General features: G+C 40.9%; 1 protein-coding gene and 2 long non-coding RNA genes across 14 annotated transcripts; 2 read left to right on the top strand and 1 right to left on the bottom strand.

The window, feature by feature from the left end:
- Positions 1–1,850: 1,850 nt before the first annotated feature.
- LOC127042616 (uncharacterized) lies at positions 1,851–16,049 on the bottom strand. 9 transcript variants are annotated; one of them, XR_007771990.1, is made up of 6 exons: positions 15,977–16,049; positions 15,831–15,885; positions 15,696–15,749; positions 15,272–15,370; positions 2,640–2,779; positions 1,851–2,289 (listed from the first exon to the last, which is right to left on the bottom strand). XR_007771990.1 is itself a non-coding variant. In XM_050935932.1 (5 exons), exons 1-5 carry the CDS (start codon positions 15,992–15,994, stop codon positions 9,596–9,598), a joined length of 267 nt encoding a protein of 88 aa, XP_050791889.1. In that variant the 5' UTR covers positions 15,995–16,049; the 3' UTR covers positions 9,372–9,595. The 9 variants fall into 9 exon arrangements, 4 of the variants coding, with proteins under 4 accessions (XP_050791889.1, XP_050791890.1, XP_050791887.1 ...); XR_007771991.1 differs by lacking the exon at positions 15,272–15,370; XM_050935932.1 differs by lacking the exons at positions 1,851–2,289; positions 2,640–2,779 and adding an exon at positions 9,372–9,606 and having other exon boundaries at positions 15,242–15,370.
- LOC127042617 (uncharacterized) lies at positions 3,316–3,705 on the top strand. The gene is made up of 3 exons (XR_007771995.1): positions 3,316–3,351; positions 3,433–3,516; positions 3,621–3,705. It is a non-coding gene; the product is annotated as an uncharacterized LOC127042617 (long non-coding RNA).
- A 619-nt stretch (positions 16,050–16,668) lies between the features above and the next one.
- Positions 16,669–19,553, top strand: LOC127042615 (uncharacterized). Of its 4 annotated transcripts, none has more exons than XR_007771987.1 (3): positions 16,669–16,683; positions 18,640–18,764; positions 19,115–19,553. It is a non-coding gene; the product is annotated as an uncharacterized LOC127042615 (long non-coding RNA). The 4 variants fall into 4 exon arrangements; XR_007771986.1 differs by lacking the exon at positions 16,669–16,683 and adding an exon at positions 17,143–17,157; XR_007771988.1 differs by lacking the exon at positions 16,669–16,683 and adding an exon at positions 17,611–17,625.
- Positions 19,554–20,111: the final 558 nt, after the last annotated feature.

The following is a 20,111-nucleotide window of genomic DNA, read 5'->3' as shown; positions in this document are numbered from 1 at the left end:
AGGGGCCCAACCCCTGTGGTCCCGAACTCTAGCTTCAGGGACCCAAACCCTGGGGGCCCCAACACCAGCTACAGGGGCCCAACCCCTGAGGGCCCGAACCATAGCTCCAGAGGCCCAGCCCCTGGAGGCCCGAAAACCAGCTCCAGGGGCCCAACCCCTGGGGGCCCGAACCATAGCTCCAGGGGCCCAAACCCTGGGGGCCCCAACACGAGCTCTAGGGGCCCAACCCCTGGTGGCCCCAACACCAACTCCAGGGACCCAACCCCTGGGGGCCCGAACCATAGCTCCAGGGGCCCAACCCCTGGGGGCCCCAACACCAGCTCCAGGGGCGCAAACCCTTGGGGCCCCAACCATAGCTCCAGGGGCCCAACCCCTTGGGGCCCCAACACCAGCTCCAGGGGCCCAACCCCTGGGGGCCCGAACCCTAGCTCCAGGGGCCCAACCCCTGGGGGCCACAACACCAGCTCCAGGGACCCAACCCCTGAGGGCCCGAACCACAGCTCCAGAGGCCCAACCCCTGGAGGCCCCAACACCAGCTCCAGGGGCCCAACCCCTGGGGGCCCGAACCATAGCTCCAGAGGCCCAACCCCTGGTGGCCCCAACACCAGCTCCAGGGGCCCAACCCCTGGGGGCCCCAACACCAACTCCAGGGACCCAACCCCTGGGGGCCCGAACCATAGCTCCAGGGGCCCAACCCCTGGGGGCCCCAACACCAGCTCCAGGGGTCCAACCCCTGGGTGCCCGAACCATAGCTCCAGGGGCCCAACCCCTCGGGGCCCGAACCATTGCTCCAGGGGCCCAACCCCTGGGGTTCCCAACATCAGCTTTAGGGGCCCAACCCCTGAGGGACCCAACACCAGCTCCAGTGGCCCAACCCCTGGGGGCCCGAACCATAGCTCCAGGGGCCCAACCCCTGGGGGCCCGAACCATAGCTCCAGGGGCTCAACCCATGGGGGCCTCAACACGAACTGCAGGGGCCCAACTACTTTGGGCCCCAACACCAGCTCCAGTTGCCCAACCCCTGGGGGCTCGAACCATAGCTCCAGGGGTCCAACCCCTGAGCGCCTGAAACATAGCTCAAATGGCCTAACCCCTGGGGCCCCAACACCAGCTCCAGGGGCCCAACCCCTGAGCGCCCGAACAATACTTTCAGGGGCCTAACCCCTGGGGGCCCCCACACCAGCTCCAGGGGCCAACCCCTGAGCGCCCGAACCATAGCTCCAGGGGCCTAACTCCCGGGGGCCCAAACCCCAGCTCCAGGGGCCCAACCCCTGAGCGCCCGAACAATACTTTCAGGGGCCTAACCCCTGGGGGCCCCCACACCAGCTCCAGGGGCCAACCCCTGAGCGCCCGAACCATAGCTCCAGGGGCCTAACTCCCGGGGGCCCAAACCCCAGCAGTAGTAATAAGCTCGATAGTATTCATCACCATGCAATTTTGACAGGTTTCCACGCCCCTTTTAGGGCTTTTGTCCCGCCTTCCCACCCCCCGTTTTGGTTGGCGCTGTCGGCCATTTTGAAAAAATGTGTGTGTGTGTTTGACTAGGGGAAGTGTATTTAATATCAGGGTGGATTAAGAGAAAAGTTAAATAATATTGAAGACTAGGTTTATAAAGGGAATTTACTACGGCAAAACCTGTTTGTTAAGCACCGAATAAAAAAGCATTGAATGTATTCAATACCAATGTAGGTTAAGAAAAAAACATTATAAACTAAGTTTAAAAGGATAATTAAGTGAAGCAAAACCTGTTTTGTAAGGACATAAGCAAAAACTATAAGGAAATACTTAAAAAGTAGGTTTAAAAAAATTAACCAAGGCAAAGCCTGTTTGGGGTGCCCTGGGTAAAAAAGGGATTGAAACTTTTGACTGCCAACATAGGTTATAAAAAGCTTTTTAATATTATTAAGTAATATTAAAAACAATACAGCTAGGTTTAAAAGGGGAATTGACTGAAGCAAAACCTGTTAAGTAAGCACATGGCCAAAAACTGTAAAGGGGTCCTAAGAAAAAGGCTTTTAAAAACATTAAAAACTAGGTTTAAAAGAAAATGTACTAAGGCAGTGTAATAAAAGTGAATAAAACGTATTAAAACTAGTCAATACCAATGTAGGTTAAGAAAAAACGAGGTTTAAAAGGAAAATTGACAAAGAGAAAGCCTGTTCTGTAAGCACAGGGTAAAAACTCTATAAAAAAGTGGCTAAGAAAAATACAATAAAGCTCAGGGTAAAATTAAAAAATGTTTACCTTTGCAGTCTTTTTGTAAAACGAGGCAGCTTTTCTGGTTTAACCCTAGTAAATAAAACACATTAAAACTAGTGAATGCCAATGCAGGTTAAGAAAAAACGAGTTTTAAAAGGAAAATTGACCAAGGGAAAGCCTGTTTGGTAAGCCCGGGGTAAAAAAGCATTCAATATCAGTGTAGATTAATTAAAAAGAGCAAAGATAGAGAGCACGCGGCGGAATCAGAATGAGACAGAGAGAGAGAAGCAGGCAGAGTCTGTTTAGTAAGCACAGGGTAAAAAAGCATTCAGAATCAGGGCGGGTTACAAGACAAGAAAAGCGAGGAGAGAGTCCGCTTTGGAAAGAGCAACGATAGAGAGCACAGGGTAGGATTAAAGAGAAAGAGAGAGAATTGTTACCTTTGCCCGTCTTTCTGTAGAATGAGGGAGATTTCCTGCTTCTGACACTCTCCAGCTTGTTATCACCGCTTTTGGATCGGCCCAATCAGAGGTGGTTTTACAACAGCGTCATAGAATTCATTTTCCTGAACCAACCAATCCTAGTGTTTCAAGAGTTTAAGCAAGAGCCTTTTAAAAACCGGTTATTGTCTACCAATCAGCATGTGTTTTTGTGTATAAAAACACGTGGTTTTGCGAGCGGGTTTTTCAACACAGAGAAACTAACTAAACACAAAGGCATGTCCCTGTACAAAACACCTACAGAAGCCAAGAAGCCGGAATTGCCCCTGGGTGCGCCAGACCGTGTTCAGAAAAGAAGGCTCCTTTACAGTTGTTTTGCCAACGAGAAAGGCTTGTTGTCGAGCCCTGTGTTTTATTCTGAAAGAGAACTGAAAAAAGAGGAGCCACAGCCGTTTGTAAAAAATCAAGTGCGAAAAAATTTGTTGTCAGATTTGGAAAAAACAGAATTAAAGGCAGAAGTAAATCTTTTTTTTTGTAACAAATTACAAAATGTTTTATAAAAATAAAGGGTTAAATCTTTTTCTTTTTATAGGGGAGAATGGAAGAAGAGCCTATATATGAGGACATGGCAACCGAGGAACAGCCGCAGGATAGCGATGTTGAAAACCAACCTATGGACCCCGAGTTGTGGAAAGATGGCGATATTGTTACGGTATAAGCTTTATTAGTTGTAAAAAAAAATAAAAAATTATTGTATTTACACTTTTAAAAAATGACTTTTGATTTTTAACAGATAACCAAGCCTGGGCCGTACAAGATTACTGCTTTGGTGTGTAACAAACTGCCAACAGTTGCAGAGACAGAAACACCCGAGGAGGTAAAGACAGCTTAATTTATTTGAAATATATATATATATATATATATATATATATATGTGCATGACACTAATTAAGCGTTAATATACGGTTGGTTTAATAATAGGCTGCTGAAACTATGATTGACGAAGGTGATTCAGAAACAAAGGACACAAACGGGGTGTCAATAGTAAAACCCAAAGAACACTACAAGGTAAAAATTACTTAAATAATTTAAAAAATATATAAATATAAACATATGTAAGAGTGGTAAAATAAAACTATATGTTTTGTGTTTAATAACAGGAAGATGATATGGGGTTCAACGGTGCGACAGTCGAGGATGATGATAATTCAGAATCAGACGAGGGTACGACCGAGGTAGCACAAATAAACTCTAGGCTTTTTTATTTTAAAATTTTTGCATCAAAAAACTTAAAATATGTTTTTACAATGTTTTTAACAGACATCTTCAGAGGATGAAAAGAGGCGGTCTCTAAGTAGAACAGCCGTAATATGTACCTGTTGTTTTTGTGTGAAGCAAGATGTTAAAAAAAAGTCTGTAAAAAGTGAAGAGAGTGACCAGAAAAGCGGTGAAGAAAAAGAGGATCCAGTTATGGTTGATATTGTTAGAGCTGTTGTAGTAAAAGCCTTTTACCACTGTTTGAAAAAACAACTTTTGGAAAACTGTGCAGCCTGCGCTGTAAATAAGTCCAACCCTTTTAGTCACCCTTGTATTTTTTGGGATCGCTCAGAAGTATTTTACCAGCTTAGACGTATTTCTTCTAAACTGAACGCGGCCCAGCTGGTAAATGTAATTATAGCTGAAGGCTACAAACTAAAAAAGCTTAACATAACCACTGAAACTATAACCAAAGTTGTTAAAATGATTAGGGAGGTTGGAAAATCATCTGACCCGGTGGCCTTGCTGGTAGATCTGTCAAAAGAGGTGGCCCCCTATATTGGCCGAGCGGTGTGTAGCAGAGTTCGCCAAATGGATTATAAAACTTTTTACATGCAAGGTTGTGACCCCAGAGGCTTAAAAAATATATATTAATTAAAAATGCATTGTTAAAAGAAACTGTATCACAGTTTTTATATTATTTTGCTTAACCGTTAAAAATGTATGTAATTGTATCGTATTACTTTACTGCCGCTTTAAAAGTTAAATGTGTATAAACGTTGTTGTGTTAAATAAAAACAAAAGCAGAAACAAACTTTTGTGTATACAGTGTTTTAAAGCAAGACGGGGTAAGCATGGCAAAGCTGCTAAAAAAAATTTATTACTCACCCGAAAAAGTTGGTAGTTTTGGGGGCATAACACCCTTATTTCAGGCCGCTAAAAGACACCGTAAAAGCTTAAGCAAAAAGCAGGTTTCCGCTTGGCTTGCGGATCAAGATGCTTACGCTTTACATAAACCTGCAAGGCTTAAATTTAAAAGAAATAAAACAGTGGTGTCTAATGTGGATACACAATGGCAGGCAGATTTGGTTGATATGGCCGCCTATTCTAAAGACAATGACAACCGTAAATATATTTTAACAGTGATAGATATTTTGTCTAAATACGCCTGGGCGGTAACCCTAAAAAATAAAACAGGAAAAGAGGTGGCAGAGGCGTTTAAAGCTATTTTTTCAAAGGGGCGCGTGCCTCAAAAATTACAAACAGACCGAGGAAAAGAGTTTTTAAACAAAGCTTTAAAAAATTTGTTTAAGCAATATGGAGTACACCATTTTGTTACCAATAACGAAGTTAAAGCGGGAATTGTGGAGAGGTTTAACAGAACTTTAAAATCAAAAATGTGGAGGTATTTTACCGCCCGTAACACCTTTCGCTACATTGATGTGCTGCAGGCCTTCATAGACGGTTACAACAGAAGTTATCACAGAACTATTAGAGGGCGCCCAATTGACGTGACAGAAGCTAATGCGCTAAGCGTGTGGAAAACCGTCTACGGGGGTAGTTTTAAAATAAAGAGGCAACGTGTGGTTTTTAAAAAAGGGGATCACGTAAGAGTATCTAAAACGAAGGGCACTTTTGAAAAGGGCTATCAGCAAACCTTTACCGATGAAATATTTATCGTGTCAGGGGTTTTATTAAGAGGACAAAGACCGGTGTATGCATTACAAGATTATGAAGGGGAGGAAGTTGTGGGGTCTTTTTATCCTGAAGAATTACAAAAAGTAAACCCTAACCAGGACCGAGTTTACAAGGTAGAAAAAATTTTAAAAAAAAAAGGTCGGGGAAGAAACAAATATTTCTTTGTAAAATGGAAAGGTTGGCCTAAAAAATTTAATAGTTGGGTTAAAGCGTCTCAAGTGCAGGACCTTTAATAAAAAAATGACTGAACAAAGTTTTTATATGACATTACCAAGCAACGCCTCAGCGGGGGCTTTTCCTCAAAATACTAGTTCCAATTTTACAATACAACTAGCCAAGCCTTTAAATTTAATAGGGCGGTGGGATGTCGCTTTATCGGAAATTCATTATTGTCACTCTTGGAACACGCTTCTTTTCGATACAGCATTTACGTTAGCATCGGAAAAAAAAATTCGAACCTACTACATGGATGCCGGCTATTATTCGAGCATTCACCATTTAATAGAAGTCATCAACAAGAATATAGACAAAGATGCCGAAAAACCAAATGCCTACGTTATTTACAACCCTGTGACTAGAAGGGTTCAGCTAAAACCAAACGATGGAAAGTACTTTTTTTCCACAGGTGGTAAATTGGCAACAATACTGGGAATGCTTTCAAATCATCCGTGTAGGATTGCACCGTACCCCGCAGACATTACGGGGGGTTTTAACTCTTTATACGTGTACACCGACATAGTGGAACATCAGTTAGTGGGGGACTACTATGTGCCGCTGTTGCGCTGCGTTCCCATCCGTGGTAGCAACAACGAATTTGTTACAATAACGTATGACAAACCGCATTACGTCCCCGTAAGTAAGCAGCACATCGGAACCATTACTATTGAAATAAAGACGGATCAAAATAAACACGTTTCATTTAGTTTTGGAAAGGTAATTGTTAAACTACATTTGCGTCCCAAAAAAGCTGAAGAATGGTAACTATGAAAAACTACGGGGACCCCTTTTTGTATAGAAACTACTACAAGGCCCAGGCTGGCTATGGCTTACCAGGATATCAAGGATTACCCGTTATGTACGGGGCAGGTTTAGGAGGAATATTTCGCAGCCTTTTTAGAAAAGCCGTGCCACTTTTAAAAAGAGGTTTTGACATTATTAAACCCCACATGAAAACAGCCGCGAAAAATATAACCAGAGACGTCGTAAACCACGTATCTAGCGCAGTTATAAACAAAATAGGAGCACAGGAAGGTTCCGGTTTAGTGGTAATGAGAAGAAAAAGAGCAGCGTTGCGCCAGCCCTTTAAAGGCCCACCTAGACCCTTTAAAAAAAAAAAAGCTGTGAGAAGAGGTCTTAGCCATATACCAAAAAGGCGTCCTAAGAAGAGGAAGCGTCGCGCTACCAGCGATAAAAGGGATATATTTTAAAATGGCTTTTATTCATTGTGGCTCTGACGAATGCACCAAATCGGAGCTGGATTTATTTCAAATAGCCCCCACACAAACCAGTATTGAAAATAGCTTTTATGTAGAGGTGCCTCCTTTGGCCGCTTTAACGGTAAATGCCCCTCTTGAATTTTTTATTTCGGGACATGGGGATCATTACTTAGACCTTAACAACACGCTGCTGTACGTGTGCTGCAAGGTGACAAAAGAAGACGGATCAGACATTGATGATGGTGCCCGGGTGGCCCTAACAAACTACCCCATCGCCACTCTTTTTAACCAGCTGGATGTTACTTTAGGCGATCGTCTTATTAGCCAGAGCAACAATTGTTACCCTTACAGAGCCTTAATAGAGCTAATTTTAAACTACAGCCATGACACCCTCGCTACTCAGTTTTCGACAGGCGGATTTTATAAAGACACGGCAGGGGGCCACGAAAGCACCCTTTTGGTCGGCCAGGCCAATGAGGGGTTTATACGCAGGGCCGAACTAACGGCCGGCAGCAGGAAACTGGATTTGTTGGGACCTTTACACAGCGATTTGTTTTTTCAAGAAAAACTACTGCTAAACGGCGTGGATTTAAAAATCAAACTAACACGTAGCAAAGATGTTTTTTGCCTTATGAGCGGCACTGCCAACGAGAATTATAAAGTACACATTATTTCGGCGTCCCTGTTTGTAAAACGTGTAAAAGTAACCCCGGGGGTTCGTTTGGGGCACGCTGAAGCTTTAATGACCGCCAACGCTAAGTACCCCGTAGACCGGGTAAGCATAAAGGTGTTTAGCATACCGGCCGGCAGTCGTGTCAGTAACCAGGAAAACCTTTTTTTGGGGCAGCTACCCAAGCAGCTAGTAATCGGTTTTATAGATAACGACGCCTTCAGCGGCAGCTACGTTAAAAACCCTTTTAACTTTAAACATTATAACATTAATTTTGTGGCCTTGTATGTGGATGGCGAACAGGTGCCAGCAAAACCCCTACAACCCGATTTTGAAAATGGAAACTGCGTGAGAGAGTACATGCAGCTCGTGCAGGCTACTGGAAAATATGTAAAAGATCGATCGCTCTTAATTAACCGCGATGAATTTGCCCAGGGCTATACGCTGTACGCCTTTGATTTGACCCCGGATCAGGAGTGCGCCGACCATTATTCTTTAATTAAAACTGGAAACCTGAGAGCGGAAATTCGGTTTGCAACGGCTTTGCCCTCTACGGTTAACATGATAGTGTATGGGGTTTTTGATAACGTGCTCGAAGTAAATCATAGAAGAAACGTTCTGTTTGACTATATGTAATCATGAACACCGTGCAGCTACGAGATATTTTATCAAAGGACCCTTCTTTTTTAGATGTTTTTTCTAGCGATTTGCTTCCGAAAAGTTTTGTGTCCGGAAGACCTTTGGGGCTTATTGTTAACACCCACCCCCATAAGTTACCCGGGGAACATTGGCTGGCCCTTTATTTACCGAAACGGGGGCCCGGCGAGTTTTTTGACTCCTACGGTTTTTCCCCAGACAGTAACTTTTTCCCTAAGTCTATTATGACTTTTTTAAACCGTAACTGTGATAAGGTTGTGTTTCATCAGAGACAACTACAGGACCCCCTAGCTGTAACCTGCGGTTATCATTGTATTTTTTTTTTAAAACAACGTAATAAGGGTTTATCTTTTGATTGTATTTTAAAATTGTACTCCGATGATTTAGCAGAAAATGACCGCTTGGTGGTGCGATTTGTAAAAGGAAAAAGACCCGGCATGCCCAGACCTGTTTTAAGCATGTTTCAACATGTTCAAACGTGTTTATCTTGTCGTGTGTTTAAAGAGCTGCATCAATAAAACACAATTTTTAATTTTGTTTACGTTTTTTATTTTACATTGTTAACCAGTCAATTTTTCGTTTTTTAACAGGGACGCTTTTAAAAGAGGCGGTGTTACTTGTGGCCTTGACCGGCTTTAGCCCTATTTTTAGACGCTCTAAAAATTGTTTATTGGTAACATGCCCTACGACGGTCGTAGGCACGTTTAGCTCTGCCAAGGCTTTCATAAAAACATGCCACCCTTTAGGAGCCCTCTTGTTAGCGAAAGAATAAGAGCCGGTTACCCCCCTGACTAAATCAAGCATGTGAGACCCCTCAATCGCCTTCCCCCGGTACACAAAACGGCCATTATCAGCCCAAGAAGACACATCTTTACGTTGTTTAAGCTTATTTAACAATATTTCAGCTTTTTTTTTATAGCGAGGATTTACCCCCTCCAACACCTCCTGAATAACAAAGTCCGATACATCCCCCTGAACGTTAGGAGGTTGAAACTCCTCTTGCTCTTGCTCTTGCTCTTGCTCTTGCTCAGGGGAAAAAAAAAGGTTTATTTTAGTCTTTTCCATTTCACCACGCTTGGCCAATACCAGGTATTTTTGCAGGACCGCCTCGTAGAGTTTAGCCTTTTCGTAGTCGGATAAACCGGTTCTTTGAAGAATGTCTTTCATTTCTGAATCCAACTGGCGACTGGTTGTGGTTCTGATATTTTCTTCACCGCTAGAAGCCCGCTTTATTTGTTCTAACTGGTGGCTAGGAACAAGGTACATTTTTTCGGCGTATTCCATTATCTGTTAATTAAAAGGCTTGACAGCAGGGGGAGTGCAAAGCTTAACAAAGGGCCAATAAAGCCACCAGTTTGTTTTACAATAACCTTTTTTCTTTTCAGGGATAGCTTTTTATCGCTTAGCTTTTTAATAATTTTTCGTTTTTTTTTAAGGATGCTTATTTGTCGAGGTTTTAAAGGAATGTTTCCTTTTAAAGTGTTAAGCGCTATTTCTGAGATGGCCGCTACTAGGTCGTCAGACGCCGTACAGAGAATAGCCTTTCTTTGTTGCGGCTTGGCTTTGATAAGAAATTTTAAAAGAGCCAGGTTTTTTTGCACACGGTAAGACATGTTTGTTCGGGAGGTGATTTTTTTTAAAATGGAGGATTAATAAAAAATAACTATTTTTTATGGGTTTTTTTAAAGGTGTATGCACAGGGCCAGTCTGGGGGGAAAAGACCTGTTCTTAACCTGAGGTTTTCGGGCGTTGAAGCATTTAAATCCACCAGCAGATACCCGTAGGGGTCTTTGGTAGCGTCCTCAAAAGCCTCCAAAAAAAATTGTGTTTTACCAGGGTACATTTGCCGGGCCAAAGTGGTGACTTGTAGTTTATCGCGGGGGTTTTTAAAAAGAACCATATATTTAGTATTTAAATTAATTGTACGGCTTTTTTTTCCCTGACAAAACATATTTTGCACAATGTACATAATACTTAAGTTTTTGTGGTGTACGTATTTTGTAAAGGCTTTTTCAATTTCACCACTGTCAGAAGCAGACTCCATTAGATCATCTATAATAACCATATTCACTTTATTACTAGGAAATAAATGTTCATCATTAAAAGTATTAGGTAAACCTTCCAAAAATGTAATACATGAAAATTTTTGCAGCAACTCTGTATACAGCGGTTGCCAACAGCTATAACACCACACAATATTTTCAGGCATACATGATAACAGTTTATGACCATTTTCTAACAACTGTTTTATAAAATATGATTTTCCAGAATTTGAGGGCCCACAAAGCAAACAGGAAAAGGGATGAACAAACTGAACGTGGTTTTTCATAATAATTAATACCCGTACGGCAAAGTTTTAAAAGCCTCCTCGAGGGCTCTTTTGTCGTAAATGACTTTTTGGGTTTTTTTTAGAGTTCTTGTTTCTATTAACCAGTGTTTTTTTACCCTTACGATTCCTGGCTGCTGTATTACGATTTCTTTTGGGTCCTCTCCCGCGGGGTAATCCCAGACAAGTTCTTTTAAGCTTTCAAAATTAATTTTTTCACTGTTTCCTGAGTTAAGTGTGATTCCTTTTAATTTCATACAGGTTTTACCGCTGGACAGTTTGTACCCGTATGTTTTAGGTCCCGCGGACACAAACTCCACAATGTGTTCATCTGGGGGTATTTCGCTAGTTAAATCTCCTAAATAATCCCCTAGGGGGGGATTCCACTCCCCTTCTTTACTTACAAAAATTACAGAATCCGTATCATGATAAAGACACCGCTGCTGTAAACGATCTAACAAGCGGTAGAGCTCTAACCGAGCATAAGCGGTGGTAAAGCACGCTATAAACACGTTAGTGTTGCTGGAATGGGTGCAGTGTTCTTTTGCGTACTTCCAAGACACTACGGCTGTATCATCATCGATAAACTCGCACGATGACACATCGTAATAAGGTACAAAAACGTACTTAAAGAGCTCGTCCGGGTCCGTTACTATACTAGTGTTAGTCAAATTTGTTCGCTGACCAAATTTTCCCCACAAGGAATTTAAAAACAGCTTTGAAATTTGTCTTTTGGCGGGGTTTACCTTAATTTTGTTTAGACGCAGACACACACCTTCTTTTTCACGGTACTCTTTAACGTACTGTTCTTTTTTAAGCTTGTCCGTACACCAGTGAGGAAACCCCGAGGCCTCTTGTTTTTGTCTTAGGTGTGTTTTAATATAGTCTGAAAACAGGGCATCTGAAGAGCGGTTAAAATGCCAGACTTCATAAATTTCAGCGATTTTGTACCCTTTGTTTAAAGCCTCCACCAACTCTATTGTGCACCAAGTCCCTGTTAAAGCCCTCTCCTCCTGACTGTGCCCGCAGGGATCCTTTTGTTTTGTTTCTGCACAAAGGGCGCACAGGGGAAACATTAGTTTACCATCAACCCTGTATGGTAACACGGGAAAATACAAACCTCTTGGAGGGTACACTTTAACCTTGGCTATGCCAAAGTACTGGCCGATATCCCCAAAACCCTCATACACAATAACGGGATGTCCCACCGGGTACTGTTTAGTTTTGTTAACAAATGGGTAGAGGCTGGTAAAATCGTAGTAATGAACCTGCTCCCCGGGCAGCGGTTTGTAATAAAGGCAAATGGCGTTTGTTCTACCACCGTAAAGGGCGTCTCTAGGAACCAGAGGCTGTGGCAGCTTTTTTTCTCGTAAAAAATTTTCCACCCGGTTATCGTTTGCTAGCATGGCCTGCCACTCGTGTTCCCACACGGTCCTTACCTCAAACCCCTGGCTTTTTAAAAATTCAGCCTTAATAATGGTTCGGTTGTACAGCTGTCCGTAGGTTGCCTTAAGCAACGGGTTGTAATCATTTTCGCAATAGCAAATGGGGCACCCGTGAAAAAAACACCCGTTAAATTCAAAGGCCGTGGGTTTACCAGCTATAATGGCGTAACCGTCCAAAAAATAGGACCCAGTTTTAAACTCGCCACCCTGCAAAGCGTGTTGAATGTAAATATTTTCAGTGTGGGCTACGTACATCAACCACTGAATGGCCGGCGTGGAATATCTCTTCTGCTGTTTGTGGTAATTGTCTAACGGCAAAAGCGCTATGGTTTGCGGCTTTAAAAAATTAAACCGGTACATGGCCATGCAAATCGAGGCCAATGTGAGGTGCTGAAAGGGATCTATACACTTAGTAACCACTTCCTCATTATCCTTTCCGGGGTTTTTAACAATTTGCTTTTCGGTCATTTTTATAACTTCGTTTCTGAACCGGTCGCAAGCCTCTCGCAAAATTTCAACATCTTTTTGACAATAATAGCGTAGTTCTTTTTGAAGATCAAAGCTGTTTTGGCGATTGTGCTGGTACCAGTTTAAAAATTCTTTTTTTTCTTCAGGCATCATGTAGTCTACTCCAAAGTACTCTATTTCGGGCATAGGTCCCACATAGTTTTGATTTTTAACGGTGTTAAAAAAGTGTGGAAAGTACCCCTTCGCTTCCTCAAACCCCATAGCTTTGGGTAACTTGCTAAGTTTCATGGGGAGAAAATTTAAAGAATCTATAAATTTAATGGCTAAGTTTACCACCGTCACGCAAATAAGTTTTCCCCCTTGCGTTACGGTGCTAACAGCCATTTTTTCTTTAATTAACTGCCTTAGAATAAAATAACTATCGTAACCTTTAGCGTTATGAGCAATAAAAGTGTATCCCTTAAAGCGCTTGTCTATAAAGGTTAAAACAAACTCGCTAATGCATTCTTCCCCCTTAAATTCCCAGCTAGTTTTTTTATTTAAATGCAAAGCATAAATATAATTTGGCACGTGTACCCCCGTTTCCTGCATACATTCAAAATCATAAAACACATAATCCTTTCCCTCTTCTGGAGACCAAATATTACGCATATAACACTCGTGACCCTCTATGTTGTCTGTTTTTTGATGGCACTGGGGACACTTTTTGCTTCTACACTGGTGATTTTTAACCGTGTAGAAGCCGCATTTATCGCAAAAAATTCTGTTTTTACAATCAACTTTACCGCTGGTCGCCAAAGCGCTGTGCCTTTCTAAACAGTCGTCAGACCTGCAAAACAGCTTACAGCTGGGGCATCTTTTTTTTTCACCGGCCACTTCGAGGCACTCGGCGCTATTACACGTACGGCAGTGGTTTTTACAGGCGTGCTGGTGTTTGTGGCTATAGGGAGCGTAACAGTAGTTGCACAAATACGGGGCGCCTATAAAGGCTTTAATATTTAAAATACCGTAAAAATGTTTGTTATGTAACAAAACAAAAACAGTTTGGAAACGCTGTACACCCCCAGTTGTAAAAAAACACCAATTTCCATTTTCATAATACAAAACGGTAATAGCTACCCCCAAGCGCTCTTCGAAAGAGCTCACGTCTGTCAAGCTAATCATTTTTTGGTCCGAAAACCCCAACTCCTGATGAAGGTGTTTGGCCCCCTCTAACAACTGGGCATCTGTAAGTTTTTTATCTGATAAAAGACCCAGCACGCTACCGGCAAAACATAAGTTGTTACCCTGATTATTTAAATCAATTAAATGTTTTCTTTTTTTTTCAATAATTTTACTGTACGTAATAGTTTTTAGGGGTCTTACAGACCCAACTCCACCAAGCCTGTTTCTAATAATTGTAACAACCAGGCGTAAAGTTCCGGACCCCACAATCTCTGCATTACTTTGCAACACATTAACGATGTTATTTAAAAAATCTATGGCGTTTAAATTTTCCCAAGGCCTCCGTAAAGAAAAGAGCGGGTGATTTAGCCCCGGGGCATCTAAGCGTAGCTGTACAAAATCTTCAGGACCCACCTGATTATTAATATCATCTAGCAAATTTTGAATAGCAATGTCGATGGCCGCCATGGCTTCTGTGAACCCCGTTACTCTGTCCAAATTAGCAAAACGAAATTCCTGAAAATATTCATATGCGTTAAACTCTCTTCGGGGTCTTATCCAGTGTCTTACACGCTCCAAATACACCTGTGGTGGTGTATCAGGAGCGGGGAAATCTGGACCTTCAGAAGAAGAAGAAGGGGTGGGAGGGTCTATTTCCCTTTCTTGGTTGGGGGGTTGTTTTTTTAAAATAGCTTTGGCTTTTTTTATTCTTTTTGCCAAAAGCCTTCTTAACATTTTAGATTTTTTCCATTTTTTTTTCCAACCCCTTTTTACATTTTTAGGTTTCATGTGTAGTCACCCTCTTCCTTCCCCCTTTAACGCGCTTTCGACCTTTTCAATTAGTGCCCGGGTGTCTGCTATTTTTTGGTCTAAAACAACCCTTTCTTCTGGAAAATTTTGTTTTTGAAATACCTCAAGAATTAGCTTTGAAAACTTTTTATCTATTAAACGCTTTAAAGATGAACAAACACTAAACAGCTCGTTACAAGCAGCAACTGATGCGGCCAGCCCCACAGGAAGATTGTTATTTGTAGCAGGGGTTTTGCGGGTTCCGAAAGCTTGGGGGTTAACTTCTTCACCCTGCTCGAACCCACCCCTAGACACGGTTCCTTCTACAGAGTTGTTTATTTTTAAAGCTGATTGGGTCGGGGAGGCATAGGTCTGTTGAAAACGAGGGGCTTTACCGCCTCCGCCTCGCTTACCATGGTTTTTGAAAGTTGTAGAGGTAGCTTTGGGCGGTTCAAAAGCGGGGGGTCTGAGCCCCTTTCCCCCCGCCCTGAAAACGGATGCTGTTTTAGAGGTAGACTTTTTGGCCTTTTTTAATGCCGGCTGGTTTTGTTCAATAAGGGATTTAGACGTACAGGGCTGTTCAAAATCGGTGTGCTTAATACCCTTGCTTCCGACTGCAGCTGCCTCAGAGGGAAATTTTTTGCCCCTCTTTAAAGGTTGCGGGTTTTGGGCAATGAGGGATTTGGACGTGCAGGGCTGTTCAAAATCGGTGTGCTTAATACCCTTGCTTCCAACTGCAGCTGCCTCAGAGGGAAATTTCTTGGCCCCTTTAAGCGCTCTTCCCTTCAACATTTCTTCTTGAGGAATAACGCTTGATAAGTCTGCCGATACACATAAAAATGTTTTTTAGCACGGGGTTTTTTTTTTTTTACTAACAACAAACATGTCCCCCAAATATATATATTTTAAAAACGTTTTTGCAATAAGGGGGCTAAAAACCGCGTTTAAGTATAATGTACAAAATAAAGCGCTCTTTTAGTTTACCCCCCCCCCCCCCTCCCCCCCTTGGGGCTGTACAACGGCAGCTTTTGTACAGTAAAACCTTTAAAAGTTTTTTTTCCTAACAATAACAAACAAACCCCTAAAATGCACACTATTTCCAACGTCAATTTTTAAAAAACCACATATTTAAAAAACAGTTCACACCTTCCTCTGTAATTTCAGGAAAACCTATTGGGTGGTTTTGACTTCCATCTTGTTCTAAATTAAAAAAATAAAATTTTTTAAAACCTTTTTTTCTTAAAAATAAATTATACTTGTGTAGCATATTAATTGGCTTACCAAAATTTAAAGCTTCTAGCGCGGCATCTGGAATGTCAAGAAAAAAGTTCTCGTCCTATTCAAAAGAAAAAATGTTGGCTTTTAACTAAGCATAACGCTGTTATAATATCTTGGCGGCCCATACAAATTATAGTAAGGTTTCTTACCATGTTGTTGCTTCCCATAACGGTAGAAGTCTTGTATTAGCAATATTTCTTTAACAGCCTTGTTTAGTTTTTTGTTCCCCTATTTATAGGTTTAAACCTGCTTTTTTAAAAAAAAAAGTTTTGCCCCCCACACCCAAAATTCTTTAAAAAAAACAGGGTGTGTAAAGGGCACTTTTCTAGGAAAAAAGGCGGGTGCAGTTTTGGGGGGCGCCAAATACTTTAGCTTTAATGGCTAACAATGTTGTTTTTTATAGTAAATGTGTTTAAACAGTTAATAAAAAGCCTTTGTAAATGGTAATATACCTATTTACAGCTTTGTAACCAAAAAGTTTTTAAAAACTGCAACCTGTATTTTTTAAATTTGTTATATGGCCTTGGTTTTTAAAACAAAACTGCTAATTTAAAAATAAACCACCTTAAACTTTTACAAAACTTATTTTACATTGTTAGTAAGTTAAAAAATTAGGTATTACTTTAAAAACACATTTTAAAACGGAATATAGCTTTTGTTACAGGGTTAAAAAAAAAGCCGAAGGCTCTGGCTGTTTAGATAAGGGCGGGAGGAGGGGGGGGGGGGGGGGAGGGAGGAGGGGGAAGGGGGGGGGGGGGGGTGGTTGTCTTAGTCGGTTTTTTAAAAAAGGCGGGAAGGTTTTTGGCTACACACTTTAGCTTTTAAACTTTAATGGTTAAAAAGCTTAGTTTTAATAGTAAGTAAGTTAGTATGCTTTTTAATACCTGATCTGGCTATTTTTTGCTTTAAAAGAAGACCTTCTTATGTTTTGTTCTTTTTATTTTTAATTTACTGACTTACAGAGGCTGTTTTTGCTGACAGCCGCTCTGCTGCAAAAGCCTGCTGTTTTTACTTTAAAATGTGCTAACTTAAAAATAAACCACGTTAAACTTTTACAAAACTTATTTTACATTGTTAATAAGTTAAAAAATTAGGTATTACTTTAAAAACACATTTTAAAACGGTAATTAGCTTTTGTTACAGGGTTAAAAAAAAAGCCGAAGGCTCTGGCTGTTTAGATAAGGGCGGGAGGAGGGGGGGGGGGGGGGGGAGGGGGGAGGGGGAAGGGGGGGGGGTGGTTGTCTTAGTCGGTTTTTTTAAAAGGCGGGAAGGTTTTTGGCTACACACTTTAGCTTTTAAACTTTAATGGTTAAAAAGCTTAGTTTTAATAGTAAGTAAGTTAGTATGCTTTTTAATACCTGATCTGGCTATTTTTTGCTTTAAAAGAAAACCTTCTTATGTTTTGTTCTTTTTATTTTTAATTTACTGACTTACAGAGGCTGCTTTTGCTGACAGCCGCTCTGCTGCAAAAGCCTGCTGTTTTTACTTTAAAATGTGCTAATTTAAAAATAAACCACGTTAAACTTTTACAAAACTTATTTTACATTGTTAATAAGTTAAAAAAATTAGGTATTACTTTAAAAACACATTTTAAAACGGTATATAGCTTTTGTTACAGGGTTAAAAAAAAAGCCGAAGGCTCTGGCTGTTTAGATAAGGGCGGGAGGAGGGGGGAGGGGGGAGGGGGAAGGGGGGGGGGGGGTGGTTGTCTTAGTCGGTTTTTTAAAAAAGGCGGGAAGGTTTTTGGCTACACACTTTAGCTTTTAAACTTTAATGGTTAAAAAGCTTAGTTTTAATAGTAAGTAAGTTAGTATGATTTTAATACCTGATCTGGCTAGTTTTTGCTTTAAAAGAAGACCTTCTTATGTTTTGTTCTTTTTATTTTTAATTTACTGACTTACAGAGGCTGCTTTTGCTGACAGCCGCTCTGCTGCAAAAGCCTGCTGTTTTTACTTTAAAATGGTTCGCATTAGCCTAAAATTAAAAAAAAACAAACCTTTTTTTGTTACAACACGTTAGTTTTATAGCCCTAAACTGTTTTTGCACACTTACCTGTTATTAAAACACCTGTGCCTAAACAAAGGCTATGGGTCTGCAGGTTTCCTTTTCACTTTTATTTGTTAAATAGTAAAAAAAGCAATCTTTTCTCTAATCCACTAACTCACAAAAACTGCTTAGCTAACGGGCGCTTTGCTTCTTTGTCTTTTTAATTTACTGGTTTACAAAATAAGGGATATATAAACCGCCTGTTACTAAAAAACCTAGGGTGCTTCTGTATAATTTTTTATTACAACACATACAAAAAATTGTTTTTTCGAGTCCTTATCCTTTTGCAAAACTTAATGTAATTGTAACTTCTGTTTGTTAAAAAGCACGAAAAAGAAGCAGCCTTCTTATCTCTAATTCACTAACTCACAGAGGCTGCTTTGCTAACAGGCGCATTGCTTCTTTGTCTTCCTAATTTAATGGTTTACAAAATAAAAAATATATATACCGCCTGTTACTAAAAAACCTAGGGTGCTTCTGCATACTTTTTATTACAACACATACAAAGGGGGTGTTTTTTTTATTCCTTTGCAAAACTTAAGGTAATTTTAACATGTGTTAAAAATGGTGTATTAGTAAAAGCTTATGGTTTTAACTTTTATAAAAACTCTTTGTAAAAGGGCTACATGGCGGGAAAATGCTAGGGGTCTGTTTCTTTAGATAAGAAAAAAACAGTTAAAAGGGCGGGGGGAGAGAGAAGGGGAGGGGCAAAGGAGGGGGCTGGCTCTTGCTTAAACTCTTGAAACACTAGGATTGGTTGGTTCAGGAAAATGAATTCTATGACGCTGTTGTAAAACCACCTCTGATTGGGCCGATCCAAAAGCGGTGATAACAAGCTGGAGAGTGTCAGAAGCAGGAAATCTCCCTCATTCTACAGAAAGACGGGCAAAGGTAACAATTCTCTCTCTTTCTCTTTAATCCTACCCTGTGCTCTCTATCGTTGCTCTTTCCAAAGCGGACTCTCTCCTCGCTTTTCTTGTCTTGTAACCCGCCCTGATTCTGAATGCTTTTTTACCCTGTGCTTACTAAACAGACTCTGCCTGCTTCTCTCTCTCTGTCTCATTCTGATTCCGCCGCGTGCTCTCTATCTTTGCTCTTTTTAATTAATCTACACTGATATTGAATGCTTTTTTACCCCGGGCTTACCAAACAGGCTTTCCCTTGGTCAATTTTCCTTTTAAAACTCGTTTTTTCTTAACCTGCATTGGCATTCACTAGTTTTAATGTGTTTTATTTACTAGGGTTAAACCAGAAAAGCTGCCTCGTTTTACAAAAAGACTGCAAAGGTAAACATTTTTTAATTTTACCCTGAGCTTTATTGTATTTTTCTTAGCCACTTTTTTATAGAGTTTTTACCCTGTGCTTACAGAACAGGCTTTCTCTTTGTCAATTTTCCTTTTAAACCTCGTTTTTTCTTAACCTACATTGGTATTGACTAGTTTTAATACGTTTTATTCACTTTTATTACACTGCCTTAGTACATTTTCTTTTAAACCTAGTTTTTAATGTTTTTAAAAGCCTTTTTCTTAGGACCCCTTTACAGTTTTTGGCCATGTGCTTACTTAACAGGTTTTGCTTCAGTCAATTCCCCTTTTAAACCTAGCTGTATTGTTTTTAATATTACTTAATAATATTAAAAAGCTTTTTATAACCTATGTTGGCAGTCAAAAGTTTCAATCCCTTTTTTACCCAGGGCACCCCAAACAGGCTTTGCCTTGGTTAATTTTTTTAAACCTACTTTTTAAGTATTTCCTTATAGTTTTTGCTTATGTCCTTACAAAACAGGTTTTGCTTCACTTAATTATCCTTTTAAACTTAGTTTATAATGTTTTTTTCTTAACCTACATTGGTATTGAATACATTCAATGCTTTTTTATTCGGTGCTTAACAAACAGGTTTTGCCGTAGTAAATTCCCTTTATAAACCTAGTCTTCAATATTATTTAACTTTTCTCTTAATCCACCCTGATATTAAATACACTTCCCCTAGTCAAACACACACACACATTTTTTCAAAATGGCCGACAGCGCCAACCAAAACGGGGGGTGGGAAGGCGGGACAAAAGCCCTAAAAGGGGCGTGGAAACCTGTCAAAATTGCATGGTGATGAATACTATCGAGCTTATTACTACTGACCAACTCCAGGGGCCCAACCCCTGGGGGACCGAACCATTGCCCAAGGGGTCCAGCTCCTGGGGACCCCAACACCAGCTCAAGGGGCCCAACCCCTGGGGGAACG

This window comes from Gopherus flavomarginatus, unplaced genomic scaffold (genome assembly GCF_025201925.1).
Source record: "Gopherus flavomarginatus isolate rGopFla2 unplaced genomic scaffold, rGopFla2.mat.asm mat_scaffold_687_arrow_ctg1, whole genome shotgun sequence".
NCBI classification, from domain to species: Eukaryota; Metazoa; Chordata; order Testudines; family Testudinidae; genus Gopherus; species Gopherus flavomarginatus.
This window is presented reverse-complemented; position numbering and strand designations above follow the sequence as displayed.

What these genes read in the sequence shown, in the direction of transcription:
- LOC127042616 (XM_050935930.1), bottom strand. An exon ending in GCTAGAAGCTTTAAATTTTG is followed by an intron (nt 15,750 to 15,830) that starts GTAAGCCAATTA and finishes TTTTTAATTTAG; the next exon opens with AACAAGATGGAAGTCAAAAC. An exon ending in TCCTGAAATTACAGAGGAAG is followed by an intron (nt 15,371 to 15,695) that starts GTGTGAACTGTT and finishes GTGTATCGGCAG; the next exon opens with ACTTATCAAGCGTTATTCCT.